This window comes from Xiphophorus couchianus, chromosome 2 (genome assembly GCF_001444195.1).
Source record: "Xiphophorus couchianus chromosome 2, X_couchianus-1.0, whole genome shotgun sequence".
Taxonomy (NCBI): Eukaryota; Metazoa; Chordata; class Actinopteri; order Cyprinodontiformes; family Poeciliidae; genus Xiphophorus; species Xiphophorus couchianus.
Genome location: NC_040229.1, coordinates 33,597,965 through 33,616,123, shown reverse-complemented (window position 1 = coordinate 33,616,123; position 18,159 = coordinate 33,597,965). Strand labels below are relative to the sequence as shown.

The window sequence follows — 18,159 nt, the reverse complement described above, 5'->3', positions numbered from 1 at the left end:
GCCAACAGCCATTTAGCTCCGTAGTGCTACTGGTGTGTTCCTGTCTACATTGACTGTTAACTAGGATACCTGGACCTGGAATCGCTGGATTATCCCATTTGGTCATGGAATTGTTGCTGTTTGTTTTGTTTCCGTTCAGTCCGCAGCGCTGACTGTTGGCTGTGACTGTTCCCTGGTGTTTTGAAGCGTTCTCCGGGATATGACTGTGATGGCTGCTGTCCATTGAACTGGGAGCACGTTGACTCCTCAGTTAAACATTGGGGCAACTTGTCTTGATTATCATTTCTGGAAGTAAATCAACCTGTGAAGTGTACATGAATATTTACTGGCAAGGGATCCTTAACTTGGTAAGTGGTAATGTTAGACTGCGCTGTCTCTGTTAGAGGAACTTTAGTTTTGTCCTTTAGAGAATGCTAGGCTGGTATCCCCGGAGTTAGCTCAGCAGGCTAGCTGCTGTCTTTGTCTGGAGACCTCGAAGCTAAGGGACAGGATTCCGTCATCGGACACGTTTTCCTGTGACCCGCTTGTTTCTTTTGACCCTACATGCATCTTTAACTCCAACTCAATTATTCATTAATCGCTGAGGGTATTTAGGTGGACATGTAACTTGTGTTGTTGTTGTTTGATTGAGAAAGTAGTCTTGGCATCAGTAAGCTCGAGTTGCAGGTATTTTAAAGTTTTCAGGTTGTTGTAGTATTTATCAAGCTTCCAGTGTGTCATGTTAGTTTGCTTCAGAGGGTCTTTATCTAAAGTATGGCTGCTCTTTAATTGGTCTAAGGAATACAAAGTCTAAAACAGCTTACACTGTACAATCATTTGTCTGCAAATGATATTTATTGCTTTGGTTCTTTGATCATACACAACAAACAACAATTTACATTAACGCGAATATTACCCGTGTCTGCAACATTGAACTCATGGGATCACATATAGTTTGACATCTTGAAAGAATGATTTATCTACCAGGCGCAGGGTATTTGTGTCAAACCTGACGGTCGTTACGGAAATTCTGCCACTCTATCTGAATAAGCTGCGTCCGATAATGGATGCCGTTAGCCCTGTAGTGGGCCATGATGGGCCTCATATTAGCTGCAGAAATTCTGACGAACACGTTCGCATGACTCCGTACAAACAGTCGATCTTAGTTGTTTATGCGTGACTGACGCTAACGTTGTTGTAATAAATCCGCTATGATGTCACATTTCAAAGCTCGTTAGCTTTGTGGTAATATGCGGTAAAGATGTGGGGCCGACGCGTCAGCTGCAGCTACTTAGCTGCACCAGGCTAACGGGAACTAGGCTGCTTTTCTCAGCGCTACGTGATGACAATGTTTTATTTACATTACCCCTAATTTCCAAAGTTTCGATACATCAATAATATGAGTTAAGTTCGCAGAGGAAGTAATATTCCACTATTCAAAGATTGCCACTGTTGTGAATGACATAATATTCATGCCACAGACATTCTACCTCTGACTTTAATAATGCTGTGATTGCACATTACCACGATATTAATATCTCTCTCTCTCTGTCTCTAGTAGTTAGAATAATTGTCACTTATTAGTCGGACCTTGTGCAGACAAATAAAATATCAAATAGCTGAACTATCAAACTAATCAAATTTTATTAAATGATTATGTCTGACCAAAACTTCAGCACTAATCTTCAACTGTGTTTTTCGTTTATAGCACATAAATAAATATATTTTTGACCGTTTTTGCATAAATTTTACTACAAATTTACAGTTATGAATTAGTGCAAAGAAATGTGGGGATCCATTGATTTTACTTGAAACAGGAGAAACTAAGAAAAGAAGAACCTGATGAGGAAAACTCAAGTGACCCCTTCACAAGGGCCACAACAATTTGACATGATCCCACACATCCTAGGAGCCACCTCCTCATCCTCTTCTTCCTCTTCACCCTGTCAGGCAGTCAGAATGCTGAGCACCCACACACACAGGCTGTGAACACACTGCACTCACAGCACAGAGGATGGCAAAGAATCAAATGGCACCCAGAAATGTTTTACATCAGTCTATTAGTAATGACCATCTTGACTCTTACTATTTTAAATGTTTTTTTTTCTTTTCAAATTCAATTACTATTGAAGTTGTACATTTAAAAACTATTTTAAATGTTCAACTTGATTTAACTTCTGTGTCTATTTCTGTTTCTTGTGTACAGTGTTCACACATTCTTATTATATTCAGACTGCTAATTAGTCACTCCGATCACAGTTATGTTGTACATTGAACAATGATAATAAAGGTCCATATATTGTTATGCTCTGGTTTTAGGCCTTTTTCTCACTGAGACATTAATGTAATATTTGATCAAATTGACGTCTTGTCAGGTACATCTTTTGTGACATTTATATAAAAATATCAACCATTCAGAAGAAGAACCTTTAAAGGCAACTATCCTTATGCCGCCTCACAATAGAGTGGCTGTCTGAAGCCAAACAGATCTTATTAAACACAAAGAGAGACGATCCCAGAATTATTTTGTAACTGCTTTCTGCTTGTTCCAGGTGAAAAGGGGCTTTTTGAAGCAGGAGGACGATGCGGTCATTAATTCTGATCTGAGGATGAACAGCAGACTGGAGCTTTCTAAGGAGGCGCTCATCTGAGGTCTGAGATGGGTCAGCCCCAGTCTCTTCAGGTCAAGGTATCAGTTCCCTGAGTGTTTATGAACCTGATGAGACTGAAACAAGTCGAGATGTTTTTACATGACTCCTCCTGGTTTCTGAGAAATGATCTTTATCAAAGCATTCTGGACAAGGTTTATTTGCCTTGTATAACACGGTAAATAGTTGCTGCTAGTAATAACAATGAAGAACAAGTTTACTAAACTCAAAACTGATCTCAGAATAACTTCCCACGCAAACTAACCCAGGGTGGGTGAGAGTTTTTAGTTAACTCATAATTGAGTTATGATCTTTAAGGTTATGATGCATTATAAATCTGACTCTTCATGCTCCCCTGATGCCTCCTATCTACTAACGCCGCCCAGCGCCTCACCCCCAACACCTTTTAATTCAATGAAATAGACTAAATAACTCAGACAATAATATGAAATTAGAATACATAAACATTCTGTGCTATCTGAAAATGATGCTTATCAACCAGCTGACACAAGAAAGCAATGAGTCTGAGATTTCTCACGCCATGTTTAACTAAAACTGAATCCTTCTTACGATCCTCCATGAATAATTGCACCGCTGACAGGATTGTCAAGGAAAATCCACGGAGGAGCTTCACCAGGAGTGGACTTGAAATATTTCACCCTGCCTGATGGATGCAGGGTTTACCCCAGTGTATACCCCAGCCTTTACTTGCGGTGCCGATATATCGTGCTGCTCTATTCATGCATTTTTGTCCTGGCTAAGTGGTGTAAAAGAAACTGCTAAAAGGCGCATAGTGTATAAGCGGATTTTATCTTTACCAGGGCTGAAATATTAAAAAGTTTTTCTTTTCTGTGAAAACTGCCAAACTATAAAGTATCCAGGGGAGACTGTATATTAATACTCAGAGGAAACTTTCCTTCCATTCGTCACCTTATGATATTCTAGTCTGTGGGTGAGAAATGGTGAATTAATCTCTAGTTGATCACGTTAAATGCCAACCTTCAATCTGTGATTTTTGTTCTTTTACAGGAGGCGATGTGGGAAACGGTGTGGAGGAGACACAGGCTGCAGCCTTGAGCAGGTGCACTGCTGTAGGGAGGAGCACGGCCCCCCACCCCCTGCGGCCCTCTGTGGCCCTCTGGGACGCTTGAACTAAGATGTCCCTCAGCAGCAGCCCTGCAGGTGGGAAAGGTGTGGACTCCAATGCGGTGGACACTTACGACAGTGGTGACGAATGGGATATTGGTGTTGGGAATCTGATCATTGACCTGGATGCTGATTTAGAAAAGGACAAGTTAGAGATGTCAAGCAGTAAGGAAGGAGGGGGCATGGCTGCCCCTCCAGGTGCTGTAGCTGCTTTACCTGACAACATAAAGTTTGTCAGTCCTGTTGCTGCCATGCAGAGCAAAGATGGCAAGTGCAAATCGAAGCGCAGTAAAAACTCCAAAGAAAGTGGAAAGACTACAGATGGAACTAAGAAGGAGGCCCAAAGCAGGGCCCAGGGAGACATGGCACCCCAGAACACTACCTCTACCCTAACTAAGGGGACTGATAAGTCTGGTAAAGCCTCTCGTATTCCCCCAGCTATAAAAAAGGACAAAGATGTGGCATGCGGAAAAACTAAAAAGGAGAAAATAGAAGCTGTAGCGACAAGAATGGTCAACACTGAGAAGGAGTCTGGTGTTCTGCCTCTTGGAGCCCCTCGTAACAGCTCCTTCGAGAATCAACAAAACCCAGAGTTAAACCCTGCCGACCAGTTTGGGAACCTGGCATTGGACTCTGCAGGGATTGGCCAGGCTGTCGCCATGATGACAGAGCAGGAGGAGGTAGATGACGCAGACTGCCGAAATCTGAAGAAAGTTGCCAGTAATGAGAAGGTAATGCAACATTCTGTTTCTTCCTATGGAACTGTTGTAATATTGTCAAATAAACATGAAGTGGTTTCTGGTATCTAAACTGCTTACATTTTGTTTGGGGACAAAATGTTAATAGAGAGCAGATGACTGAATTTGCTCAATATTAACATAGTCAGGGTTATTGCCCTGTTTCTCTGAGCTATTGCAACAGAAAACACCAACCTAAGCAATAAATTGGTTGTGTTACTGGGAGCCAAAGCCAGCATGCTGCTTCTCCATGTTTGGTTCTGGTTCTGGGATGCAAAGCAGAACCAGAAGACCTCAGAGGTCCGGAAGGTTGATAAAACAACAGCAGATCTTTAATATTTTGTGGTGCCAAGCGGTTCAGTGATTTATAAACTAACCACAGTATTTTAAAGTATATTTTCTCAACTTCAGTGGAAAGACTTTAGTACTGTGGTGATTTTTTTAATATCTTCTGCTTTACAATAGCTTTATGGTGTCCCATCTGATATTAGGCAAAAAACGAGTTTTGGATTACATCGGCCTACATCTAAAATCTCAGGTAGGCATGCTGATAGAAGCACATCGCTCCAGCAATTAGTCTTCCCCATCATTTAGTCTGCTCCAGCATTTCTTATGTCCTATATGCAAACCCATTAGCTAATGATAAATGTGTCAGTTGTTGTCACACCTATTGATGTTGACTATTGTTCTCCGTTTGAATATCACTTTTCACAATTTTAACATTTCACACTACAAAATAAGTAATAATGATTTGTGCTGATATTGTATTGGGTCAATATTGGTATCGGCCAATACTCAAAGGTGCAATATCGATATTGTATCAGAAGTGAAAAAGTTGCATGGAGACTCTTGTAGGATTTCAGTTTGTGAAATCAGTTTTTCCCTTCAAATTATGCTGCAGTTTTTATATTTAATCTAAAACGTGTCCTCATCTTTAGAGGGGGGACTCTTAAAATGTATAATTGAATTAATTGCAGCCATATATCAACATAAGTAACATTTTCAGTTCAAAACTGCTTTTTGCTGCTAAATTATTGAATAAATATATATACATGAGCTCAAAATCAAATATATTGTTTTTAATCTGTTATTTAGGTTCTTAAACTGTCAGATTGGTGCAAAGTATTATGCATCTTCAGCTTTCCAGTGTTCCAGCAACGCCTGAACATTCCTACATCTTCTTTAGAAATGTGACTGTTGACGCTGATGTTAGTGTTGGGACATCTGTGCTGCTGCTACATGTTTAGCATTGAGATGCTATTTTAGGCTAAAATAGCTTCTCTGATAAGCTAACTCCTTTTAGCACAACTTGAACAGAACAGCAGTGTTTCCAGTGTTTTATCAGATAGTTTTTGAAGTAAAAATGAACCCGTTTATACCCTCCTTGGTTTAAAACAAAAAACAAACGTCTTGGTCCCACAGACATTTTACATTATATTCCATTGGAACAGGACAGAAGCAGTGCATCTGCATTTGTTGGTAGCTAAAAAATGACATGGGCTGTAGAGGAGTAAGATGGGACTTCTGGTGTATTATTTCTGCTCTACTTTGTTCAGCAGTAATCAACTTGGTGATGTGTGTATAAATATTTTTTATTATTTTTTTAAAGTCTGGTTGCATATCTGCTGAACACGGGGGATGACAGGGTTTCTTGGCCTGAAACCTCACGGTTTGTGAATGTGACTGACAGCAGGGCTTCTCTGTCCGCTTCTTCCTACAGATGGAATCTCCCTTTTCCACCTGTGCTCCTCCTCCTCTTCACCTCCTCGGTCCTCCTGCTAACAGCAGCGACATCTCGTCCCCTTGTGAGCAAATCATGGTTCGCACGCGCTCCGTTGCAGTGAACACAGCAGAAGCAGCTCTGGCCACTGAGCCGGAATGTCTGGGACCCTGTGAGCCTGGCACAAGCGTCAACCTGGAAGGAATTGTGTGGCAGGAGACCGAAGATGGTGAGCAGCCTAACACGAATAAAACAAATGACTCTGTCAATGGCTGTCTTTACAGCGAGTAATCATGTGGAGTTATTACATTAAACAACACAAAATTAAGAGCACCACCATTGTTTGGTGTAGAAGTGCATCACCCAACAGCACTTACACTGATGCACCTTTTTAAGAATGAAAATCAGATACAGGGTAGAAGGATAGATCATTGGATACGTAACTGTGGATAATATTGTAATTCCTGGATTTTCAGTTGGATTCACAACTACTCCTTCTATGATAGATGTGTCAGCAGAGTTTAGATTGCGTTCTTTTAAAGAAATTAGAACAGGAAGATCAGATCTACAAGAAAACCAGAATTTGGTGGGTCTCTAGTTTCTGGTATAATACTTACTCTACATAATAATTGTACTGTGAATATTTAAAGATGGCACTCTAATTGTAAAGATATTACTGCAGTCGTATAACATTAATGCATAGTTTCTGCAGATTGAAAATAGGAAGCCAAGCAAATATTAAAAGATTTACAAGCCTTAATGTTGACCATGTTGGTAACTGAAAGAGGAAGACTATTTCATAGGACAATAAAGACACAAGTCATTGTTTTTTTTTTTTTAATCCCCTGACTTAAGGTCGGTATTGAATCATCGCAGCCCAATTCTGTTTCATGTTTTTTATGTATTATTAGTTTTATTTAATTTGTTGACATTTGTCTCAGATGGACTTTCTTATCTTTGTTTTATTAATTGTCATGTTGAAGTTTGTGTGAATAAGCATGTCACAATAAACAATAAATCAATTAATTGCATGAGAAGTTAAAGCAAGCTCAATAATTTCTATTTGCATAATTTATTGTTTCTCTCTTCCCACCAAAAACTGGATGACAAAAGTTCTCAGTCTGGGGTTTTGGTTTCAATTAGCTAGGGCTGAAACGATTCCTCGAATGATTCGAGTGCCTCGATTATTACAATTCCTCAAGAAAAATTTATCTGCCCCGAAGCTTTGTTAAATTATGTTTTATTATGTAGTGCACCGTGTTCCGCCCGGATCATTATTTGTGGTGGGCAGCACTCTCACTTCCGCCTATGAGTTGTTGTGAAGTTCTTACTCCCTGCCGCCCCCCCCTCCCACACATATCATAACCTCGCAGTCACACATACATATCCCCCACCCCCACACAGCCATATTGTTCTGCACTTTGCACTGTCACATTATCTGTACTTTGCCATAATTGGACCTGCTGCTACTTCTTTGGTGTGGTTGAGTGCCTTTAGTTAATTTAGTTGTATATATTGTTATTATTATTATTGTGTGTTTGCTTATTTATACTGTATATATTTGACCTTTTGCACGGGAGCTGCAATGGAAATTTCGTTGAATTCTGTTCAATGACAATAAATGCTATCTATCTATCTATCTAGCGGCATAATGTTGAATTGTTCGGTGTTTTGTCAGAGTTTGGGGGCAGATAAGCATTTCTGAATTGCGTGGCGCAATGGTTGGACTACAACAGCATTTTTAACGGAACTGTGTCATCACGGTTTTGGAGCGAACAGTAGGAGAGAGAGAGTGAAAGAGCAGTTAATTTCTGTTTTCAATTGCTTTATAAATCAATTGACATATTGTCAAAGGTATTTCATGTTGAAATGGTCCTCTAAGTGGGGTGCTTCTCTCTGAGCGAGTATTGCCGTCTGACGAAATGCACCGCTTCTGTGTCGTCCCAACCAAAAACAATCAATCAGAGCCAGGAGGAAGGTTTGGCGCTGTCAATCAACCTTATGTCCTTGCTGCTCTGTATTAATTTCAGAGAAACCACTTACTGTTGCAGGGAAACTGTTTATTTGCCGTCAGTGGTGTCTATGCTTAGTAACCTATGCATTCCTGACATGCTGTGCTAGCTGCATAGAAAGAGAGAGAGGGGAGGGGATGCAACATCACACAAAGGGGTGGAATGATAAGACCCGCCTCCTGGCTCTGATTGGTTGTTTTCTGGATAGCACTGGGAGAAGGCAGTGAAGCTTATTTGTCTCCTACCAAATTGTCACGACATAGTGACAATTTCAACAAATATGTAAAAAAAATAGTTTTTATGAAAGATAGAGACTTATGTAATTGTTATTTTTAAAAAACAAAAAGAAAATTTTTGTTCTTTTTTTAAACGCTTAAAACAAGTCATAGCTACTAGTCTTTAAACTGTCTGCATTGATTCCATTGTGATACTTTAGTTACTGTGTTCTCCTTTCTGCAGGGATGCTAGTGGTTAATATCACCTGGAGGAACAAGACATATGTTGGGACCCTTCTGGACTGCACAAGACACGACTGGGCCCCGCCGAGGTATGTAAACACATTCCAGTTACAGTTCACTGGTTAGCAGCTTACTGAATTAGGAGATGCATATTGCCTTCCGCGGTGATCTATTTAAAAAACTAACCGTTTCTGACTACACAAATTTTCTAGGGGTAGGATCAATTTTGGGCTGATTAAGTTTTCATTTAATCAGAAAGTTTGTTTCTGAAAGTAAAGAAGGAATTTCCTAGATTGCAAAATTAACATAGTGTACGTGCAGGGCTGCACAGTTGTGCTGTAGGTAGCACTGTTGCCTTGCAGCAAGAAGGTCCTGGGTTCGATTCAAGCTGGGGATCTTTCTGCATGGAGTTTGCATGTTCTCCCTGTTCATGCATGGGTTCTCACTGGGTACTCCACAGTCCAAAAACATGACTGTCAGGTTAAAGGACTGGCAGGACAAACGCCTCTCGCCCGAAACGTTCGCTGGAGATAGGGACCCACACCCCTCCTGACCCCACTAGGGATAAGGGTGTACAGAAAATGGATGGATGGATGGATGGACATGGTGTACACACATCCTTAAAACGTCTTAAATTTACTAAAAAATGTAGGTTGGCCAAAAATACTCCGATCTCAGGTCTTAGATTTTGTTGTGGCAGGACAGTACTGTTTAATCTCATACCTTATATTTAGTTGTTTTTTGGGGGGGGGTTTTGTTGGACTTTTGTCACACAAAAATTTGAATAACGCTCAGACGTCATTGTTATTTGAGTTGGTGAAACCTGAAGGAATCCTGATAACTACTTTTTACTATGACTTTACATTAAACTGCAACTGAGAGAGGTTTAGATGGGCGCATAGACTGAACTTCATAAAGTAAAGAAAAGGTTGACCACACATGATGGAGAATGGAGTCTAAATGCTTTAACTGTTTGCCTACAGGTTTTGTGAGTCCCCCACCAGTGACATGGAGATGCGAAGTGGCCGTGGGCGGGGAAAAAGGATGCGTCCCAGCACCAACACGCCTTTGAATGACCACAGCAACTCATCAGACAGCAAAGGCAGTGGGAGCAAGACTCGTGGAGCTGCTGCAACCAGCAAAGGGCGACGGGGTGTGGTGGTGGGTTGTGGTGAAGATGCAAAGGCCAGCCCATCCTCTGCCAAGAGGAAAACTAAACCTGTGTCTGACATGGAACCTACCTCCAGCTCTGAGGACTCTAAAGCCTCAAAGCGCATGAGAACCAACTCTTCTGGTGTGGGGACCCTGGTCCCTGTTGGGAAAACAGAAGCCCTGGCCCCCCCACAACTGGAGCGGACTTGTCCTTCTCCTGTACTTATCGACTGCCCCTATCCCAACTGCAACAAGAAATACAAACACATTAACGGGCTGAAGTACCACCAGGCTCGTGCCCATAATGACCACGATGTACGACTGGACCAGGATGGGGACAGTGAATATGGGGATGACTCTGTACTCCAGCATGACCCAACTTCCTGTAATGGTGCTGCGTTCTCTCCTGCCCGCTCCAATACTCCCAAAGGACGAGGCTTCGATGCCCCTTCTCCCTCGTCAGGAAAGCAGACATTGAAGGGAAAAAAGAAGGCAGGGGACGGGGAGCCTGAGGCCACTGACGGCGGTGAGGAGGGGGGATGTTTAACCGATGAGGCCAGCAATGATGGAGTGGATGACAGAAAGGCCAGAAGAATGTCAGTAAACAGCAAACCTGATAAATCAAGTCAGAAAAGTGCGAAGATGGGCCGGCCTTTGCCCCTTGGTGTTGCATCATCATACTCTCCCCAGGCACCATCTCCGGCATTGAGCTCAGTGGTACAGTCTGTACCCAGCAGCCCCCAGCTGAAAAACAGCCAAACTAAACCCTCTCCACTCTCTGACCCTTCCTGCAGCCCCACCCTCGGGAAAGACAAGAAAAAGAAAGACAAGAAGAAGAGGGACAGTTGGAAGGAGGAGGATAGTCCTGTAGCAATGAACAAGATAGGGCGGCTGGAGGAGGGAAAAAGTCCGTATTCCGAGACAACAGATAGTTTGCTTAATGGCTGCATGGAAGCTCACCAGAGCCGTTTGGCAAGCATCAAAGCTGAGGCTGACAAGGTCTACAGTTTTTCCGACAATGCTCCAAGTCCGTCCATCGGCGTCGCAAGCAGGATAGAGGCTGGCTTAGCAACACCATTGCACCAGAACCAGAACGGTGCTGACAATGTGTCTGTGAAGACCAGCAGCCCCGCTTACTCTGACATCTCTGATGCAGGCGAAGATGGAGAAGGGAAGGCAGAGGGCGTGAAGGTCAAACCGGATCCTGATCAGGGGCCGCGCGAAGGTGCCAAGAAAACACTGTTCCCTTCTCAGGCTCCCAGTAAGGAGTCACCATACTACCCCAACTATGACTCCTACTACTCTCCAAGCTACCCAAACCCCAGCCCAGGAGCAGTACCAGGAGCAACTGCTCATATGGAGGCAACACAGGTGAAGGTGAAGAAGGAGGAAGACTTAGAGGTGGTAGAGGAGGGCAAACTTAAGGTGGAGCCTCCGGAGGAGAGGAAGGCAGAACTGGGTCCTCAGCAGCCATCAGTCATCCAACCGCGCTCCAACATGTACTCCCAACCTCTGTATTACAACCAGTACTATGTGGCCCCCTACTCCTATGCCTCTGATCCTGCCTACCATAATCACCTGCTGGCCTCTAACCCAGCTTACCGTCAGCAATATGAGGAGAGGCAGCGGCAATCTGACAAGAAGCTGGAAGGCAAAGACCGTGACTCCATTGGTAGAGATGAGTGGAAGCAGAAGACCTCAGGCCCCCCTTCAGTCTCTGGCGCCCCCGGCCTCACAGACCTGGGGTCTAAAGGATTGGTCACTCCGGCCAAATCTAAAGATCCTGCAGCAGCTTCAGAACAGGCCAAGTCGGTCATTATGGCTAAAGGAGAGGAGATGAAGCTCCCCAGCACCCAGGCTGAAGGGCTGAAGATGAAACTTCATGAAACGAGTCACCATGGGAAAGAAGAGGCCAAACCAGGGATAGAACTAGGCAGACCAACAGGTGTGGACTCCACCATGTGGTACAGACAGGTAATGCATTTCTGCATGTTGTGTTCTGAGTTTTATAAGAAGGTTTCAGGAAATACTGTACAAGTTAGGCTGCAGTACTTGTTTATATAATGCAATGTAACAATTATATCATTTAATTTTAATAACTGCAGGCTTCCTTAATGCTAGGAGAAACTGTTTCATTCTAATTGTTTTGCAACTTTGAAGTTGACATTACTGATGTTTCCTCACTTGAGTATAATTTGATGTTATTTTTAAGAAAATTTCATATGTCAGAACAGGTCATGTCTTGAAGTCAATTTTAGATTCACATATAACATACCATTATAAATATTAATATTAATAGTTTAACTTTAGCAGTATTTTCAATTGAATTAATTGCAGTGTCTGTATTTAGTCGCATTTTGATCAAAACAATATGTCAACAGAACATTTTCAAATAAAATGGTTTAAATAGAGTAGAATATGAGCTAAACAACAAATACATACATTATTATTGTTATTAATTTGCTATTTAGGTTCTTGAACCATCAGATTGCTGCAAAGTGCTATTCTAGCCATTCATGTTTCAAGGATTCCAGGAACTCCTGAACAAATCCTTTAGGAATGTGTCTGTTGATGCTGACATCAGCATTGGGACGTCTGTGCTGCTGCTTCAAGTTTAGCATTGAGATGCTACTTTAGGCTAGAATAGCTTCTCTGATAGGCTAACGTCTTTTAGCACAACATGACCAGAACAGCAGTCTTTTCCAGCGTCCCATCTGATCGCTTTTTGAAGCAAAAATTAACCGAGAAGCAGCTTCATCATCCATCACTGTAATGTTTGCAGGTGGTGCCTGTGCATCAAATTTATAGATGGTGGCTGGAACCTATGTATATATTTTTTTAAATCACACATTTTAAACATGTTTAAATCTTTGTCATTAATTAATTGAAATTAGCACATTGCGAAGCTCACTCAACAGTAGGTTCTGACCTTTGTGGGTGTGGCTAACCCTAACCCGCAGTAACCATTTGGGGCACTTGTTGATCTTTCATCAGGTGAGTACAAAGTATGGACTAAAAATAAAGTGAGACTTTGACATCACAACAAAGGTACCATGATATTTTGCTGCCGTTCAGCAGTGTAGATTATACCTCCTTTAACCCAATACACCTACACCATATATAGTAATGGAGGCAAATTATGTTTGAAACACAAACCTCTATATCAATGTTCCACAAAAAGTGCTTAAATTCACAATTAAACCCACCTGAAACATGGTTTTCAAACTGCTGGCACACATGACAAGTAGAGAAAGTGACAGCAGCTCCAGAAATGAGAATTAGCCCTCAGAGATAGCAGCTGTAGTTCTTTATACAACTGTCAAAAAACAGTACTTTTCTCAGGTTTTCTTTTTGTTCCCAGGAGCCAGACTCTCACCTGTGGCCCTACGTGTATCCCAGTAAATACTCAGAAGCTGCAAGGCAGCAAGAAGAAGAAAGGTGGAAAGATGAGAGGGAGCGAGAGAGGAAGGCCAAGGAGGACAGGCCGCGGGTAAAGGAGAGCCTTCAGAAGGATGAGGTGAAAGAAGGGGTGGAGGGCAGAACGCTGCTGCCCCCAGAGGAGCACCAAGGTGGAGGGAAAGAGGTCCGCGTCCCCCACATGCAGTTCGCCTCCCCGTTGGCCCAGCATCAGGGCTACATGTCCTACATGCAGGGACCTTATGGCTACAGCCAGGGCTATGATCCCAGCCACCCCGGCTACAGAGGCATGCCTGCAGTCATGATGCAGAACTATCCAGGTAATGTTGGTTAATGTTAGTTATCTGAATAACGGAGCGTCGTTTTGGCACCGTTTTTGTTTTTCACCCTCTAACTTGCTTCTGAAAAATATAATAAAAATAGAACACTAAATCAGTTCTTGCCAAAAGTGATTTTTTTTTTCTGAGATAGCAACTTTTTTTTTTGCCAAAATCGCTTTTGGCACAAAAATGACTTTGGCCATTATTTTATGAAGTTGATAAAATACTTGTTCTCCCTGCTGTAGTTAGAAAGTAGTCTCACACTGGGACTTTGCTTACTTTGTCCTCAGCTTCATACCTGAAGGCTGGTTACCCTTTTTCTTCGTATGGAGGGAAAGTGGCAGGAGGGGAGGACGGGGAGAAACCCTCCAGGTCAAGTCCAACTGTGAAGCCGCCCAGCGAGGCCAAAGCTCTGGACCTGCTGCAACAGCATGCTAGCCAGTACAAAAGCAAATCACCCTCCGTACAAGACAACAAAACGGCGCAGGAACGAGAACGAGACTGGGAACGGGACAGGGAGCGTGAGAGAGAGGGCGCTCGGCCTCGGTCTTCTCCTTCACATCGCGTCATTCCTCCCCATCATCACCTGGGATACCCTCTGCTGTCAGGACAGTATGACCTGTCCTACGCTGCGGGTGAGATCCTCATGCTGCCACGCAGTACGAATATGTCAAACATTTTACACAACAACCTGATAATCAAGTTTTGAATTTACTTCCTAATAGGGGAGATTATCTTGTCCTGATGCTTTGCAGACCTGCTTGCTCAAGACTTTTACACTTTAAAAATCTGTTGATAGGAACTATTATCTCTTTGAAAATCAAGGAAGTTAAAATATGTTCCAATCTCTCATCCACCCTTTAGTAAAACATAAATGGTTTCACCATATCCATCCATGCATACATATGCTTATTCATAATTTTCAGCCACTGTTTACATCTAGATCTACCGTCTGACTTCTTCTGGTGCAGGATTATGATCCATGTCTCACATCAATGATGTAAAAGTCTGCAGTCTGAACGCTCATGTGACATTTTATCAGACACTTTGAGAACTATTGGATGCCTGTCAGAATTAGTTCCACATATGGAAGAGGCACAGATTGGATTTTATTTTGGAATTGATCCATTCAGACTGCAAGGCAGATGTTCTACTTTTCAGCCATTTTTCCAGTATAATACAGACACTATTTGAACCTTGTAAATACTATAAGTACCCTGTGACATCAGGACAAACTGTGAGTACAGTTCCTGAAAGAATGAGAGGGTTAGGGTTAGATTTCTTCCCATTATAACTTCAGAGAAGAGGTTAAAGGTCACCTCCACCTGAGAGCATTTCGCTACATCACCAGACATTGATTCTCAGGTTGATCGGAGCCATTTGCAGGCATCTTCACCTTTCGTCAGTGACTGGCTCAGGAGTTTGATGCTGAACGTTTCTGGTATTTCCTTCCAGGCCTCTCCTCTTCAGCCATCGTTGCAAGTCAGCAAGCGTCGGCCCCATCCATGTACCCCCCTCCACGGAGGTGAAACTGGTGAGATCCAAACTGGCCTCCATAAGGTTCCTGATTTTATTCACACAGCAGCAGGAACACAGCTCTGTGGCAGTCTTCAGTAACAGATTCTTTCGCCTCACAAAGACAAATGAATGGAATCACAGAGTTTCTGAATGAATCCCTCTAAACTGCATGGCTCATTTTAGATTTTGTTTCGCATATTATAGTTGCGTCCTTTAGACAGGAATTGGTTTTCTAAAGTGCAGAATTGCAGTTCTGCTTTTGTACCTCGTGATAATTTACTTTTTAAAAATTTTGCAGCGAATGCTATTTTTTTCTAATTTATATACATTTTCTTAAAATGGCATGCTACAAATGTCTTAGTTTTCAGTGGAATAATCTTTACTGACATTACTCCAGTCAACCCCTTTTTTTGATAATAACTGAACAAGTCTTCGCAGGTTTTCCCTGGTATTTTGATTATTTATTCCTAAATCACTGCACTGGCTTCCTGTCTGTAAAATTATAAAATGTTAAATATTACTAGTCTTTTAGGCCCCGAATGGTGTACTGAAATCCGTTTCAGAGTTGATGGTGGAGACTCGTCAGGTCATCACTGTGTTCAGTTACTGTAGCTCTAGAGCTACAGCCCTGGACTACATTGTTGGTTCCCTCAGTTAATGGTCACTAAAATAACTTGAAACTGGCAGAAGTAATGATGAATAAAATTTTACTGAAAATGAACCAATGAAAAGTGGACATTGGTTTTGAATTGTGGCTCAACAGAAAAAACAAACTACTAAAACAGGCATGAGGAAAAATGCTGACACGTCTACAAAAGATGATTTTACAGACAGGAAGCCAGCGCAGTGCCACTGTGGGGTTTAAGCCATCATCAGAGGGGAACCAACAATTTAACTGCTAGAAAATCCAGATGAGCAATTTTGTATTTATTGCAATAAATACAAGACATAATAAAGTGGTGGTAAAATATTTTCAAAATCCATTTAATCTATTTTAACTACACGTTATGGGCTTTTTGTCACTGCAGTCAAAGGCTCACAAATGCAAATAATGCTCTTTAAAGAAACAGAAAAACTAAACCCATAGAAATGAAGCAGCTTACCTGCATTAAACAGATACAAGACACTAGTTACTGTGTAACTTTAATCAGCACACAGTAACTGTATTTAGTTTTTTAAACATATTCATTGCTACTCTCATGGAACCAACAGTGAAGAAAATGGTGAAAGTCTCATTCCTGAGAATATTTGTTTTTTGGGGTTTTGTAAAAACCATTATAGATTTTATTGTTGTAATGATGAATCAAAACTATTTTGACAATCATAGAAATGACTAATGAAAACCTGAGATCCTCAGAAACCAATAACTTTTTGAAATGAGTCGTTTTAGTGTTTATTTCTTTTCATGCGGTTATCTTGTTTTGTTTTTTTGCTAACTCTCTGCAGGTAGTTTTGATTGGCTGAACTCCACCCATCCTAGTTATGTGACTGGATCACATGAAAGCATCTTTCTGTTGTGACATCACTTCATGTTCCACATCCAGCAGACTCCCTGCTGGACCGGACCAAAACAGTTCTGCTGGTTCTGGGCGGTTCAGCTGCCTCCACACTGGTTCTCAGACAGGGGGCGCTGTGGAGTTGCCAGGTGGAAACAGAGACGCTCTGATGGTGAAGCGTGACTGGAGGTGGTGTGATGAGCGATCGGCGTCGTTCTGTCGTCTCACCGGTTCATGTTTTCCTCTCATCCTCATACATGTCAAAGTCCTCTCACTCCCCACTCAGAACGCCGTCATCACTTCTTCACCTGGATGCATCGTTGAAAAAAAAGGACTCACTGAGGACATCCAGAGGCTGGCTGAGGAGACGTGTGTAAATGTAATGTAGTGTGTGCGGGTGTGTGCATGTGTGTGTGTAAATATTGTACAGAGGAATTATTTTAAAGAGTCTGTTGGATGATGTTGAATTTCTTACTCTTCTTTTTGTCTGTTAGCCTCTGTTTTTCTACTGTTGTTGATCTGATATTAAACCTGTAGCTGTTGGAAAGCTGCCTGACCTCGGCGTCATTTCTTCCACCAGAACGCTGGTACAGTAAGACGCCTTTCTAATGCCTGAATCTGCAACATAGCAGCGCTAGTCTGGACCTGCTGCACAGCAAATCATAACAGAAATGCTGGTGTGAGATGAAGGGAAACTGACCTGAGCAGTCAAATATGTTTGAATTTTTTCAGCCATATTTGACCAAAGTCTGGTCATGACTGTTTTTTTTATTTTAATTTTAACTACAACATAATGAACATAAATGTGGTGGACTTAATTAGAACTATAACCAAACTAATTACAATCCTGACAAAAAAAAACACAATTCAGATATTTCAGACTGGACTCCCATGAGAATTTGATGCGCTGTTGGCTGTAGTTGGTCGGAAGCGTCCTCTTTTGAGTGATCCCTCTGCTGGTCCAGTTGTTCAGTAGGATTCCCAGGCTTTCAGTCGGGGACAAAGAACCCATCTGTGAGAACGCCTCATCTTCATAGTCTTCGTCTGTAGTTGTATTTTGTGTCCCCAGCTTCAATCTGGCTTCCTTAAAAATAAAGTTGCAGCCTTTTTTACCCCTGTGATTAACTGCCTGGTTTGAGTGATTTTTAAACAGTCAAGACTAAAACAATCAACCCAGTGTGACTTTTGTCCAGCGAAGGCTCAGAATGTTTCAAATGTAAAGTTCATGCGTGCTATACGGACATCTTACTGGAATACTGTAGGATCAATTACATGATAAAAGTTAAGACTAACAACAAACGATAGAGTAATTTAATATTAACGCAAAGCTACGTAACTTTTTAAAGTTTGATAATACCTGCAATTCACTGCCTTGTTCCCATCATACTGCACTCATTGCAGCATGTTATGTATCAGAATTGTGTTCTAAAAGCGAAAGTTCTGCAACTTAGCCCAAGAAACTAAAACATTCTTGCCCACATGAATTCATTTGATCATATAAGTTATCCTTTTGAATGACCAGGTCTTAAGTCACATTTTTAAACAATCCCTTGGTA

At 41.8% G+C, this 18,159-nt stretch overlaps 1 protein-coding gene across 1 annotated transcript; it reads left to right on the top strand.

Annotated features, from left to right (window-relative positions):
* Positions 1 to 2: 2 nt before the first annotated feature.
* LOC114154155 (zinc finger protein 609-like) lies at positions 3 to 17,154 on the top strand. The gene is made up of 10 exons (XM_028032985.1): positions 3 to 347; positions 2,532 to 2,668; positions 3,657 to 4,504; positions 6,231 to 6,459; positions 8,702 to 8,789; positions 9,684 to 11,826; positions 13,214 to 13,589; positions 13,880 to 14,224; positions 15,045 to 15,123; positions 16,554 to 17,154. Exons 3-9 carry the CDS (start codon positions 3,785 to 3,787, stop codon positions 15,116 to 15,118), a joined length of 3,975 nt encoding a protein of 1,324 aa, XP_027888786.1. The 5' UTR covers positions 3 to 347; positions 2,532 to 2,668; positions 3,657 to 3,784; the 3' UTR covers positions 15,119 to 15,123; positions 16,554 to 17,154.
* Positions 17,155 to 18,159: the final 1,005 nt, after the last annotated feature.

What these genes read in the sequence shown, in the direction of transcription:
- LOC114154155 (XM_028032985.1), top strand. Translation starts at nt 3,785, where the DNA reads ATGTCCCTCAGCAGCAGCCCTGCAGGTGGGAAAGGTGTGGACTCCAAT. An exon ending in GTGGCAGGAGACCGAAGATG is followed by an intron (nt 6,460 to 8,701) that starts GTGAGCAGCCTA and finishes TCCTTTCTGCAG; the next exon opens with GGATGCTAGTGGTTAATATC. An exon ending in TGACCTGTCCTACGCTGCGG is followed by an intron (nt 14,225 to 15,044) that starts GTGAGATCCTCA and finishes ATTTCCTTCCAG; the next exon opens with GCCTCTCCTCTTCAGCCATC.